This window comes from Anolis carolinensis, unplaced genomic scaffold (genome assembly GCF_035594765.1).
Source record: "Anolis carolinensis isolate JA03-04 unplaced genomic scaffold, rAnoCar3.1.pri scaffold_8, whole genome shotgun sequence".
NCBI classification, from domain to species: domain Eukaryota; kingdom Metazoa; phylum Chordata; class Lepidosauria; order Squamata; family Dactyloidae; genus Anolis; species Anolis carolinensis.
Genome location: NW_026943819.1, coordinates 30,607,500 through 30,621,406, shown reverse-complemented (window position 1 = coordinate 30,621,406; position 13,907 = coordinate 30,607,500). Strand labels below are relative to the sequence as shown.

General features: G+C 45.2%; 1 protein-coding gene across 9 annotated transcripts in view; it reads left to right on the top strand.

Annotated features, from left to right (window-relative positions):
- Nucleotides 1-2,162: 2,162 nt before the first annotated feature.
- slc4a5 (solute carrier family 4 member 5) overlaps nucleotides 2,163-13,907 on the top strand; it is a 52,082-nt gene continuing 40,337 nt past the window's right edge. For 2 of the 9 annotated variants that reach the window (XM_062961078.1, XM_062961077.1), the window contains exons 1-2: nucleotides 4,677-5,796; nucleotides 8,345-8,536. In XM_062961078.1, the coding sequence (XP_062817148.1) occupies nucleotides 5,634-5,796; nucleotides 8,345-8,536 (355 nt within the window). In that variant the 5' untranslated portion in view covers nucleotides 4,677-5,633. Of the gene's footprint in view, nucleotides 2,437-4,676; nucleotides 5,797-8,344; nucleotides 8,537-11,685; nucleotides 12,446-13,907 lie in introns of those variants that run through there. The other 7 variants (XM_062961072.1, XM_062961079.1, XM_062961075.1 and 4 more) reach the window with 5 other exon arrangements.

The following is a 13,907-nucleotide window of genomic DNA, read 5'->3' as shown; positions in this document are numbered from 1 at the left end:
GCGGGGCGGAAGACCTTTGTGGAGGGCAAGCTGAACATGGGCCAAGGGTGTGGTGATGCTCCGCAGGTGGATCCCCAAGCTGCAATAAAGCCCGCCAGCCGGAAGGTTGAGAGTTCGAAGCCCGGGTCAGGGTGAGCTCCTGACCTTTTGAGCCCAGCTTCTGCCTACCTAGCGGTTCGAAAACAAATATGAGTAGGTAAATAGGAACCACATTCTCCTATCTCAAGCGTAAATTGAAAAAGAAGAATGCACAAAAAGGTATAGAATTACTACAAAAGAGACAAAACTTCAATTCCTGAGTATACTAAAGCTATCAAATATGAGAAGAATTAGGGAAGGCAAACTCTTGCAGTACAGGCATTTAAAGCGGGTTGGAATCAGTCTGCAGGGCTGTTTGTGTTCTTTGATTCATGCCTGGGCCATGCTGCTGCATTCGGAAGTCGGAAGAAGGGAAACTCCAGACCGCAAACAACCAAATGTCCCTGTGTAAGCTGCCCCGAGTCCCTTTGGGGAGATGGGGCGGGGTATAAGAATAAAGTTTTATTATTATTATTATTATTATTATTATTATTATTATTATTATTAAGTGCCAGTTAACACCTCCCAAACAGAGGGTGCCTCCAGGCAACAGCAGCCAGGCTACCTCTATGCGGATACCTTCACTGATTGACTTGGCAGCTTCATGGCTACTCAATGCTAATCATAGAATCCTAGAGTTGGAAGAGAGCTCATAGGCCATCGAGCCCAACCCCATTCTGCCACCCAGCCTCTGCTTCAAAGCCTCCAAAGAAGGAGCCTCCACCACGCTCCGCAGCAGAGAGTTCCATTGCCAAACAGCTCTCACAGTCAGGAAGTTCTTCCTAATGTTCAATCAAGCTTGCTCATTGCAACATCCACACAGAAAGAGGTTCTTTGGACATTATTCCACAGGTATCTCTACCAGAGTAGGGGCCGGTATTTGTTTCATATGCCTCATCCGTGCTTTTGTACCACACCGTTCATTCATATTGCATGGTACAGTAGACCCCTCCCCACACGGATGGAGCGGTGAAACGAAAGTGAAAGCAGCACAAACGCGTTTGCTTTGCAGCTGTTTGTTCTTCTGCCTTCCTGCCTCTGTCCTGCCTCGTGCCTGCCTTGCCGCCTGCTTATTCTTTAACCTTGGGTCTCCTCCGCAGATTGAGAGTAAAACGTCTCAGAATCATTGGTATCTTAAGTCCTGAGATTAGAGGGCAGGACCAGCGGGGAAAGAGGGAATGTTTTTAAGGAGGTTTTATTACAGAAAGAAAGAAAAATCCCTAAAATGTGTAGGATGATCCAAACCTTGTGAGACTTGGAGGACTAAACATGGTAGATATGCCCTCCATCCGTGGTGATTTTCACCCCTCTAGCCCTAAAACTGAGCAGAAGGGAACCTAGGCAGCCTGCCCATTTCTGCCAATGGGAGAATGCGTTTGTATATTCGGATGGTGAAACGGAAGAGCTCATTCGGGTGGGCACTGGTTTCGAAACGGGGCCATACGAATGGAACAAACTGAAGCAGGTAGCGATTTTATACAAATACACAAGACTAATATCTACACTCCACTTTCTTCACTCTGAAGATGCCATACAAATGGAACAAACCGAAATAGATAGCGATTTTATGCAAGTGCACAAGACTAATATCTACACTCCACTTTCTTCACTCTGAAGATGCCATGCGAATGGAACAAACTGAAGCGGGTAGTGATTTTATACAAATGCACAAGACTAATATCTACACTCCACTTTCTTCACTCTGAAGATGCCATGCGAATGGAACAAACTGAAGCGGGTAGTGATTTTATACAAATGCACAAGACTAACATCTACACTCCACTTTCTTCACTCTGAAGATGCCATACGAATGGAACAAACCGAAGCGGGTAGTGATTTTATATAAATGCACAAGACTAATATCTACACTCCACTTTCTTCACTCTGAAGATGCCATACGAATGGAACAAACCGAAGCGGGTAACGATTTTATACAAATGCACAAGACTAACATCTACACTCCACTTTCTTCACTCTGAAGATGCCATTTGCCACAGATGCAGGTGAAACGTCAGGAGGGAATGCTGCTGGAACATGTCCATACAGACCGAGAAACTCACAGCAAGCCAGAGACTTGTATGGCTAAGTGTATGAGTTCTGAAGAGCCTTCCCTGCAGATGCGCCCGCAGTTGGCCCGCTTTTGGTGGCCGTGACGCGGGGCCTCTACTCCGTCCAGGGATCGATCTGGGCTTCGACTGGGAGGCCGTTGGGAGTCAATGCTGCCCCTGCGTCACCCACCGCTGCCTCCCCCTCCTCCCATCTCCCTTCTCTTCACTCCGGACCGGACGGACGGAGACCCAAGCCCGGTGTTGCCCAGATGCTCCCGGAGCCTTGAGTCGCCTCTTCGCTCCTTCCAAGGTAAGTTCCGCCTTCAGCCCTTTTCCTCTTTTTCACAGGGTCTGGTTTTGCTTTCCGAAAGCAAATGAGCAGATTGATGTGGGGCAAATGTTGTGTCCGTACTCTCTTCTCCCTTGCTTTTTTGGGGTGGAAAACAGGTACCTAAGTCTCCAATCGGATCCCCTCTTTTGCTCGCCTGGCCCCATCCAATGTCCGTCCAATTGCAGGAAGGGTGAAGTGTCCCGGAGTTCAAGGGGACTTGGTTCATTAGGAAGGATCCCTTCCACACAGCTGTATAAAACCCACAGTGAACTGGATTATCTGTCAGTGTGGACTCGGATATCCCAGTTCAAGCAGATATTGTGGGTTATTACGGTCTTACCATTTATGTGTTTTCAATGCAATTTTATATCCTTGTATTGTTATTTTAATTGATACATTGTATTACTGTTTTATCTTTTTTATATTGTGATTTGTATTATGTTGCTTATATTTTGTCCTTATGTTGTTTGGGCCTCTGCCCCATGTAAGCTGCCCCGAGTCCCCACGGGGAGATGGTGGTGGGGTATGAATAAAGTTTTATTATTATTATATTATATTATATTATATTATATTATATTATATTATATTATATTATATTATATTATATTATCGGCCTTGATGTTATGGTTTAGATGGCTGTATGGAAGGTCCTTCGGATACTGCATCCCACAAGCAAGCTATTGGTTGGGAATTAGGGGTCGCTTGAATAGTTTAGGTTTTGGCACAAGTCCCATGGGGTCACACTCTCTCAGCCTCATAGGAAGACAACGGCACACTGTCTTTATTTATTTATTCATTTATTTATGTACAGTATTTATATTCCGCCCTTCTCACCCCGAAGGGGACTCAGGGCGGATCACTTTACACATACAGTAGAGTCTCACTTATCCAAGACTCTGGATAATCCAAGCCATTTTTGTAGTCAATGTTTTCAATATATCGTGATATTTTGGTGCTAAATTCATAAATACAGTAATTACAACATAGCATTACTGCGTATTGAACTGCTTTTTCTGTCAAATTTGTTGTAAAACATGATGTTTTGGTGCTTCATTTGTAAAATCATAACCTAATTTGATGTTTAATAGGCTTTTCCTTAATCCCTCCTTATTATCCAAGATATTCTCTTATCCAAGCTTTTGTCAGCCCATTTAGCTTGGATAAGTGAGACTCTACTATATAAGGCAAACATTCAATGCCTTAACATAGAACAAAGACAAAGACAAACGCAGGCTCCGAGTTGGCCTCGAACTCATGACCTCTTGGTCAGAGTGATTTGTTGCAGCCGGCTGCAGCTGGCTGCTCACAAGCCTGCGCCACAGCCCACCCTTTGACAAGGTCATGCCTCTGAGATGGAGTCTTATAGGGATTTGAGTGTTGGAGAGGGCGATGGGAGACCTGCAATCAAATCCCCGATCTGTTAAGGAAGCCTGCTGGTTGGCCTTGGGTGCGAGTCACACTCTCTCAGCCTCAGAGGAAGGCAAGGGAGCCCCATGGTTGGTTCACAGCGGGGCCACCATAGATGGTAAACAGCAACAACGGCCGTTAGAGTGCACCTTGGACTCCCAGGTGAGCCAGTTCTGGTGGCCCAGCCTTCACGCTTGCACGGGGCCAGCCCTGCGCTTCTGCCTCTGAAGGGGCAACCGGACCCTCCCAAAAGTGGGCCTGGGTCTGGGCAGCGACTGCCAAAGGAGGGGTGGGATCAACAGATGGATGGACGGACGGACGGACGGACGGATGGATGGCGGGGCCCTCTCTCTCTCTCTCTCTCTCTCTCTCTCTCTCTCTGTCAAAGTCACTTTGGAAAGATTGATTTTGCTGCCAGGGAGGGTCACTGTTGCCTCTCCAGTCGGCCATGAAGGGCAGGTGGAGCACAGGCAGGCGGGCAGGCGGGCAGCCGGTCCGAAAAGAACAGAAAGAGGATGGAGCGAGGGATGGAGGGAGGGAGGGAGGGAGGGAGGGAGGGAGCGAGGGATGGATAGGCAGGCAGGCAGGCAGGCAGGCAGGCATACTAACTGACTGGATCAGTGGTTCCTAACCTTTTTCTGACCACTCTCCCACTTTAATACCAAAAAGATTACCAATCAGTTTTTGGTCAACTTGAGATTTGGTTTGTTTATTTGAGTCACTGATTCAGAAAATGGCATTGGATGATAATAATAATAATAATAATAATAATAATAATAATAATAATAATAACAATAATAAACTTTATTTTTATATCCTGCCCCATCTCCCCGAAGGGACTCGGGCCGGCTCACAACAGGGACAAGCCCGAAACAATGACACAACATATTTGACAAAAACTTAAAACATTTCAATGATACACAAAATAAAATAATGGACAATACATTAAAATCCAAGCAGATAGACCACATCAGCTCTCGTTTCTGATACAGAACATATGCCATCCAGTAGTCGCCATTTGCTCACCCACAGAAAACCCTATTTAATCATCTAGAGCTGGTGTGGTCTCTCCAATGCAATTTTCGGAATTAGCACCCTAGATAACCAAACTGAATCCCTTTTGACCCCGGGACCACTTTGACCAGGGACCACTCTCCAACATTAGTACCAAAAGGCTTACGAATCATATTTTGGTCCACTTTATTTTGGTTTGTTTATCTGAGCTGCTGATCCACAAAATTGCACTGGATAGACCACATCTGCTCTGGTTTCTGATACAGAACATATTCCACCCAGTAGTCGCCAACTGGTTGCCCACAGAAAACCCTGTTTAATCATCTAGAGCTGGTGTGGTCTCTCCAATGCAATGTGGACTTAGTGCAGTTTGACACTGCTTTAACTGCTATGGCTCAGTGCTACGGAATCCTGTGAGTTGCATTTTGCAAGCTTTGGCAGAGAAGAGCTTCAAAAACTACAGCTCCCAGGATCCCATAGCATTGAACCAGGGTGGTTAAAGTGGTGTCAAACTGCATTTTTACTGCTGTGTGGATGCACCCTTTGGCGGGGAGATAGAAATAACCTAAAACTCCCCAAGCAATCCATTAGGGTTTAGCTGGGCATCGTGTGTTAACTTGTTTAACATGACAAAAACAAGAAGCCGGAGGAGTTTTGTGTCTTGTGTGCCGAGAGTGACCCACAGCGGCGCATGAAAGAACTTCACTGTGGGTGGCTTAAAGCCTTTTTCGTTACATTGCTCTAATTTAGGGTCGATGGAAGGGGAAACCAGGGTCAGAATGCAGACAAGTATTTCATGTTTCCCCCATTTACCTTTATTCCTCCGAAGCGCCCGTTGTGCAGCCATGATGGACGACGAAGACGCCCTGAGCGAGCGGGGCATCAACGCCTCCAGGATGAGATACGACGACGAAGAAGGTAGGCAGGCTCACTTGCTTGCTCGATCGCTCTTTGGGACGGGTTTCTCCTTCCCGTGCTGCGTCTCCCCAACAGTTTGCACTTCCCTTCATAAAGCTCCCAAGGCTCTTGCCAAGGAGGGGGATACTGGGCCCATAACCCTTGTCACAGGATGCTGGCACATGAAGTGATGTATAGTTTCCAAATCACGATCAACTGCAAGCTGGATAGCAAGTGTCCCAGAAGTAAGCACAAGTACAGCAAACATATGCTACAGAGTCCAGCGGCCCTCACTGGGCCTTGTCTACAGGGCAGGCCCAAAGCAATTTTCAAGTGTAGGCGAACTGAATTTTGGCACACACACCCCCAAAACCAATAACTGAAAAATAAAAGCGTTGAATAAGCAAAAATGTTGGATAATAAGGATGGATTAAGAAAAAGCCTAAATAAAGATCAACACTCTGAAAACAGGGGAATTCCAGACAGGAAACAATCAGGGCCAGCTAACACCTCCCAACCAAGGATGCCCCCAGGGAGGAAGCAGCCGGGCTTTGAATCTGCAAGGCCATAAAATGCTAATCAAACTGGCCAACCGCAACATTCACACTAGCCTCAAACAGACAAGAGCTCTTTCTCCTACCCTGGACTTTCCACAGATATATAAACCCCACTTACCTAGCTTCCAACAGACCTCACAACCTCTGGGGATGCCTGCCATAGGTGTGGGCCTGGCCCCGGAGGCCGGGTGCAGGCCTTGGATGCCGAGTGGGCCCAGAGACCGAAGCCGAGGGGAGGCGGGGGTGGGCCTCTACTGCGCCCCCAACAGACTGGCGCCACAGGCAAGTGCCTGGTTCGTCTAGCGCAGGGGTCCCCAAACTAAGGCCCGGGGGCCGGATGCGGCCCTCCAAGGCCATTTACCTGGCCCCTACCCTCAGTTTTAGATTTAGGCTCACCCAAAGTCTGAAATGACTTGAAGGCACACAACAACAACAATCCTACTTGATTATCTCATTGGCCAGAAGCAGGCTCACACTTCCCACTGAAATCCTGATAAGTTTACAGTATATTGGTTAAAATTATTTTTATTTTTAAATATTGTATTGTTCTTTCATTTACTAATATTGTAAATGAAATATTGTAAATGAATGATATGGTAATAATATAATATATTGAGTATACATATAATATTGATAATAATATTATAATGTAATACAATATAATATTTATTTATTTATTACAGTATTTCTACCCCACCCTTCTCACCCAATAGGGGACTCAGGGCGGCTAATAATACAGCAGAGTCTCACTAATCCAAGCTAAACGGGCTGGCAGAAGCTTGGATAAGCGAATATCTTGGATAATAAGGAGGGATTAAGGAAAAGCCTATTAAACATCCAATTAGGTTATGATTTTACAAATTAAGCACCAAAACATCATGTTATACAACAAATCTGACAGAAAAAGTAGTTCAATACGCAGTAATGTTATGTTGTAATTACTGTATTTACGAATTTAGCACCAAAATATCACGATATATTGGAAACATTAACTACAAAAATGGCTTGGATTATCCAGAGGCTTGGATAAGCGGGGCTTGGATTAGTGAGACTCTACTGTAATACAATATAATAATATTGTATAATATAATAATATTAATTATATATTATATATTAAATGTAATGTTACTAATAATATTACGTTATAATGGTATAGTAGAATATAGTAATATATAATGCTAATATTGTGCTATGCTAATAATATAATATATTGTATGTACATACAACTTGTAAGCTGCTCTGAGTCCCCTTCGGGATGAGAGAGGGTGGGGTATAAATGTAGTAAATACTGTAAATAAATAAATGTTGGGGTTTTTTTTTTTGCATTATAAATAATACATGTGCTGTGAGCATAGGAATTTGTTCGTTTTTGTTTTTCAAATGATAATTCGGCCCCTCAGCAATCTGAGGGACCATGAATCGGCCCTCCACTTCAAAAGTTTGAGGACCCCTGGTCTAGCGGTTGAACCGCCTCTGCTTATCTACACACGCTTTAGTAAACTCATGGATTCAGGTTTTCATCCAAAATATCCAGAGGCTTTAATGTTCACCGTTGTAATATATACAAACATATAATCAGGATTCTCAGATCCCCATTCCTTGTACTTGCAATCAGTCATCAGATAGTCAGCTCATTTTATGTTCTTATTGCTGTGTTTTTCATGTGTTTCATAATGATTGTGATTTTTTTAAATGCCTTTTAAATTTATTTGTGTGTTTTTGTATTTGATATTTATATTTGATATCACTGTATGCTGATTTTATATCTGTGAGCCGCCCCGAGTCCCTCTGGGGAGATGGTGGCAGGGTACAAAAATAAAATAATAATGATAATAATAATAATTATTATTATTGTCCAAGTAAAGAGGTCTGACCAAAGCAGAATAGAGAGGCGCGCCATGGCTTCCCTCGATCTGGACACTCGGCTCCTTCTGATGCAGCCCAGAATCCCATTGGCCTTTTGAGCTGCTGCATGACGTTGTTGGCTCATGTTTAACCTGCCCTCCTCCCAGACTTCCACTCCATCTACATCGGGGTCCCCGTCCCTCGCGGATACCGGAGGAAGCGGCGCCGGAGGCGGTCAGTGTCCAGCCGGGACAAGGTCACAGAGAGCGAGAGGCACTACGAGCGGCAGGACCGGTCCGACACGGACGAGGGCGGGCGCATGGGCTACGAGAACGGGAACGACAGTGCCAGCCGGACCAGTGAGTGGGGCCGGGGGTGGGGCGGGCCCACATCGGGCAACACTTGGGACCTTTGCCTTTCTGGCCTTGTATGGATTGCCTTTTATTCCTCACTTTCCCACCTGAACGTTAGGAAGCACTTCCTAATCAAAGAGCTGCCCAACAGTGGAACTCTCTGCCTCAGGCCTCTTCCACACAGCTGCATAAAATCCACACTGAACTGGATTATATGACAGTGTGGACTCAGACAGCCTGGTTCAAAGCACATATTGTGGATTACCTGCCTTGATATTCTGGATTGTATGGAAGGGCTCTCAGAGTCTGGTGGAGGCTCCTCCTTTGGATGGCTGGATGGCCATCTGTCAGGAAGGTTTTGGTTGTGCCTTTCCAGCCTGGCAGAATAAAGGGGGTTGGACGGCATGGCCCTCTTTGGGGTCTCTTTCCAACTCCAGGTTTCCATGACGCAGTATACAAGGAAGGAAAGAAACAAAAAAAAGCAACAAGCTAGCCATTGGCAATAAATTTGTGAAGAAATAAGTAATAATTAAAAGAAAAACAAATTAATAACAATAATAAAAAGATACCCAAAGCAACTAACAATGCTAATAATGATGCATTATTATTATTGTTGTTGTTGTTATTGTTGTTGCAACATCTACTAATCCCCATGGGTGCCATGGGTTAAGTGAGAATCTAACTACGTCTTCCTTATTATTATTGTTATTCCTATTATTATTATTATTATTATTATTATTATTATTATTATTATTATTGTTGTTGTTGTTGATCAAACATCTACCAATCCTGATGAGTGCCATGGGTTAACTGAGAGGCTATAGTATTATTATGATTACTCCAACATCTACCAATCTGCATGAGTACCATTTGACTGAGAGTTTACATAATCATTATTATTGTTGTTATTCCTATTATTATTTATTCAATGTTTACCAATCCTCATGGGTGCCATGGGTCAACTGAAAAGCTATTGTATTATTATTATTATTATTATTATTATTATTATTATTATTATGATACAGCAAACAAGATAGATATGCTGGATTTCATATCACAAAATCTCAAGTCGAACACTTCCCAAGTGTCTAGGACTGTCTGTGTGATGTATTTTCGGATGATGCGTGCAGATCCCAGCAGGGTGGCCTTTTGCAGTTGGCAGATCATAATTTTGTCAATGTCTATTGTTTCCAAATGCCGGCTGAGATCTTTTGGCACGGCACCCAGTGTGCCCATCGCCCCCGGGACCACCTGCACTGGTTTCTGCCAGAGTCTTTGAAGTTCAATCTTGAGGTCCTGAGAGCGGCTGAGTTTTTCCTGTTGTTTTTCGTCAATGCGACTGTCACCTGGGATGGCAACATCAATGATCCAAACCTTGTTCTTTTCCACAACTGTGATGTCTGGTGTGTTGTGTTCCAGAACTTTGTCAGTCTGGATTCGGAAGTCCCACAGTATCTTTGCGTGCTCATTTTCCAATACTTTTGCAGGTTTGTGATCCCACCAGTTCTTTGCTGCTGGGAGGTGGTACTTGAGGCATAAGTTCCAATGGATCATTTGGGCCACATAGTTGTGCCTCTGTTTGTAGTCTGTCTGTGCAATTATTATTATTATTATTATTATTATTATTATTATTATTATTATTGCTGCTGCTGCTGCTGCTGTTATGACTACCATTCCTCCCCTGCAGTTGGAAATCAGAACTAAGTATTGATGGGAGATATTAAGGGAGAATTTTTAAAATAAACCAGTCACAGAAGAAGGAAGGAAGGAAGGAGAGAAGAAAGGAGAGAAGAAAGAAAGGGAAATACTATGACAGAAGGGAGGGAGGGAGGAAAAAGAGAAGGAAGGAAAGAAAGAAAAAGGGAAGGAAGGAAGGAAAGAAAAAGGGAAGGAAGGAAGGAGAGAAGAAAGGAGAGAAGAAAGAAAGGCAAGAAGGGAGGGAGGGAGGAAGGAAGGAAGGCTTCTCAGTCTGATGGCAGGTTGCCTGATGCCAGCGGTGGAGACGGGTTCTGTCCTCCGTCTCTCCTTTTTCTAGCCGGACTTCAACAGAGTGGCCTTGGCCCAGGACCGCATAGTGTTTGCAATGGAAGGGGCAGGTCACACAGGAGGGGGCAAGAAGGGAAGGGGGGTCCTGTCCCCCTGGACCCAAAGGAGCGAGTGCGGATGGCGAGGAGGCCGGGCTCCCTTTTTGTGGAGAGCGAGGCAGAAACCAATCCGTTCATTTGTTCGTTTGCTGGCCCGCCCGCCCGTAAGCTCCTTAGCCAAGCTTAGCGTTTTGCATACCAAAATAGTTGTCTGCTTTCCATGGAGGAACTTTGCTTGGGTTTTGCAAAACAAGGGGCACAAGGGGCAGCAGCGCAGGGGCCGCAGCACAAAGTGGCCGCCCAGGCCAAGCGCCAGCCAACAGCACAGAGACCCTCGGGAAGAGGGGGTTCACCCACAGTCCCCCAAAGGCCGTCCAGTCAAACCCTATTCTGCCTGGCAGGAAAAGCACCATCCGATCCCTTCCCACAGGTGGCCATCCAGCTGCCAATTAATAATAAAAATAGTAGTAATAATAGAATCCTAGAGTTAGAAGAGACCCCCCCAAAGGCCATCCAGTCCAACCACATTTCTGCTAGGCAGGAAAAGCAATAATAATAATAATAATAATAATAATAATAATAATAATAATAATACCTTGCGTAAGATATACTGCTGGCATTATAAATTGGACACAGGCGGAACTGGACAATTTGGACAGAAAAACAAGAAAACTCATGACCATTCATCTAGATAGATAGATAGATAGATAGATAGATAGATAGATTTATTTATTAGACTTGTATACCGCTACTCCCAGTTTGGCTCGGAGCGGTTTACAAAAATAGATTAAAACAATACACTTAGCTTTAAAATAACAATAATAACAATAAAAACAACAATAAAAACAACAACAAAAACAACAATAAAAACAGACATAGCTCCAGGTTTTTCACCCATCAAAAGCTTGTCGGAAGAGCAAGGTTTTGCAGGCTTTCCGAAAGGCAAGTAGGTAGAGATAGATATGGAGAGATGGCTGGATAGAGAGAGATAGATAGATAGATAGATAGATAGATAGATAGATAGATAGATAGATAGGGAGAGATGGCTGGATGGATGGCTGGATGGATGGCTGGATAGATACTTGCGCCACAGCCCAGGCTGTGGCGCAAGCTGGTGAGCAGCCAACTGAAGCCAGCTGCAACAAATCACTCTGACCAAGAAGTCATGAGTTCGAGGCCAGCTCAGAGCCTGCGTTTGTCTCTGTCTTTGTTCTATGTTAAGGCACTGAATGTTTGCCTTATTAGTGTAATGTGATCCGCCCTGAATCCCCTTCAGGGTGAGAAGGGCGGAATATAAATAAATTGTAAATAAATAAATAAATAAATAAATAATACTAGATGGCTGGGTGGTGGATCTAAGGTTGGTCCCTGCACCATTTGGGGTTCAACCAACCAAGCCAGATGTATCCATGGATGAAGCTTTGAGGGCACATTCCTTCTGTGGAGGGTGCTTTTGAAGGCCAAGTGCAAGGTGCATGTTTAGGGAATGCACCTGTGCTTGGGTGGTCTCCTCCCCCCTCCCCCCCCCTTGGTTCCCCTCCTTCCGTCCGCCTTGCAAACGCCTCCTCCTCTTTCCTTCGGGACCGCGTTGATTTGGTAACTTCATGTCATGAGAGCGAAGGAAAGGGCTTCCTGGGCCCTATAATCTGCTTATGAAGCGGCGGAGTTTAACCAGACTGGCTGGGTAAAATAAGTTGGGAGGCATTATTATTCCCTTGTGCTTTTGGGGAAGGCGGAAAGCGGGGCTCCGGGCTCGAGGAAAGTTGTGCCGACGTGTGGAAGTCCCTTTGGTCGGAGGTGAACATGGGCGAAAAGCTCCAAATGTCTCCAGGTAGGAAAACCCGCTTTTTCTTGCATTTTGTGCAACGTTGCGCTTGGCAAGGTTGTTCAGTTCGGGATCAGTTTCTCTTTGAAGTTTCACCAGAGAGTGTGACTACACGGTAGAACTGATGCAGTTCAGAAACACTTTCAATCCTCATTATGGGATCCTGAGCGTCGTAGTTTGGTGAGTGAGGTCTCTAGGAGTGTCTCAACACTGCGGAATGAATGCAGTTTGGTGGTTTTGTAATGGCGTCGAGCTGCGTTAATTCTAGAGTGCAGATGCACCCTCGGTGTTCACCTTGGAGGGCCTTTCTCCACCAGCTTCCAATTTGGCTTCAAGGTTGGAGGCCCCGCTTGGCTGGGAAACCTCTTGGGCAGGTCACACTCTCTCAGCCAAAATGGTAGGAAACCTCCTTCCGAGTTTTACTGAGAAAACACTAGAAGAGTGTCGCCATATGGGAAGCAGCACCATTTACTGCTTTGAGTGTTGGGCTGAGGCATCGAAGAGCACAAAATATTATTATTATTATTGTTATTATTATTATTGGGAGTCCCAGTGGTGCAGCGGGTTAAACCACTGAGCTGCTGAACTTGCTGACTGAAAGGTCGGCAGTTCGAATCCGGGGAGTGGAGTGAGCGCCTGCTGTTAGCTCCAGCTTCTGCCAACCTAGCAGTTCGAAAATATGCAAATGTGAGTAGATCAATAGATACCGCTTCAACGGGAAAGTAACAGTGCTCCATGCAGTCATGCCAGTGGCTACATGGCCTTGGAGGTGTCTACGGACAATGCCGGCTCTTCGGCTTAGGAATGGAGATGAGCCTCAACCCCCAGAAGTGTGAGTAGATCAATAGGTACTGCATTCCGGCGGGAAGGTAATGGCGCTCCATGCAGTCATGCTGGCACATGACCTTGGAGGTGTCTATGGACAACGCCGGCTCTTCGGCTTAGGAATGGAGATGAGCACCAACCCCCAGAGTGTGAGTAGAATAATAGGTACTGCTCTGGTGGGAAAGTAATAGTGCTCCATGCAGTCATGCCATAATGGCCATGTGACCTTGGAGGTGTCTAAGGACAATGCCGGCTCTTTGGCTTAGAAATGGAGATGAGCACCAACCCCCAGAGCCGGACACGACTGGACTTAACGTCAGGAGAAACCTTTACCTATTATAGAAACCTATTATTATTATTATTATTATTATTATTATTATTATTATTATTATTGACGTTGAGATGGAAGAGAAATGGAGAGGCTGCTTCCTTTGATTCTCCCAAAAGGTCTGCCTAGTCGAACGGCACCAGGAGACACTGTGCAAAAGTGCCAGCGTTGATGTCGGAATGGGGCTCTGCATAATGTTGCAAGTAACTTCTTGCCGCTCTCGGAGACCCCGATGCAAAGAGGCTTCCAGGCAAGGCAGGGGGGTGGGGTGACCCCCAAATACTCTCCACTGTAGGGTGTAAGAGGTGGGCCCTT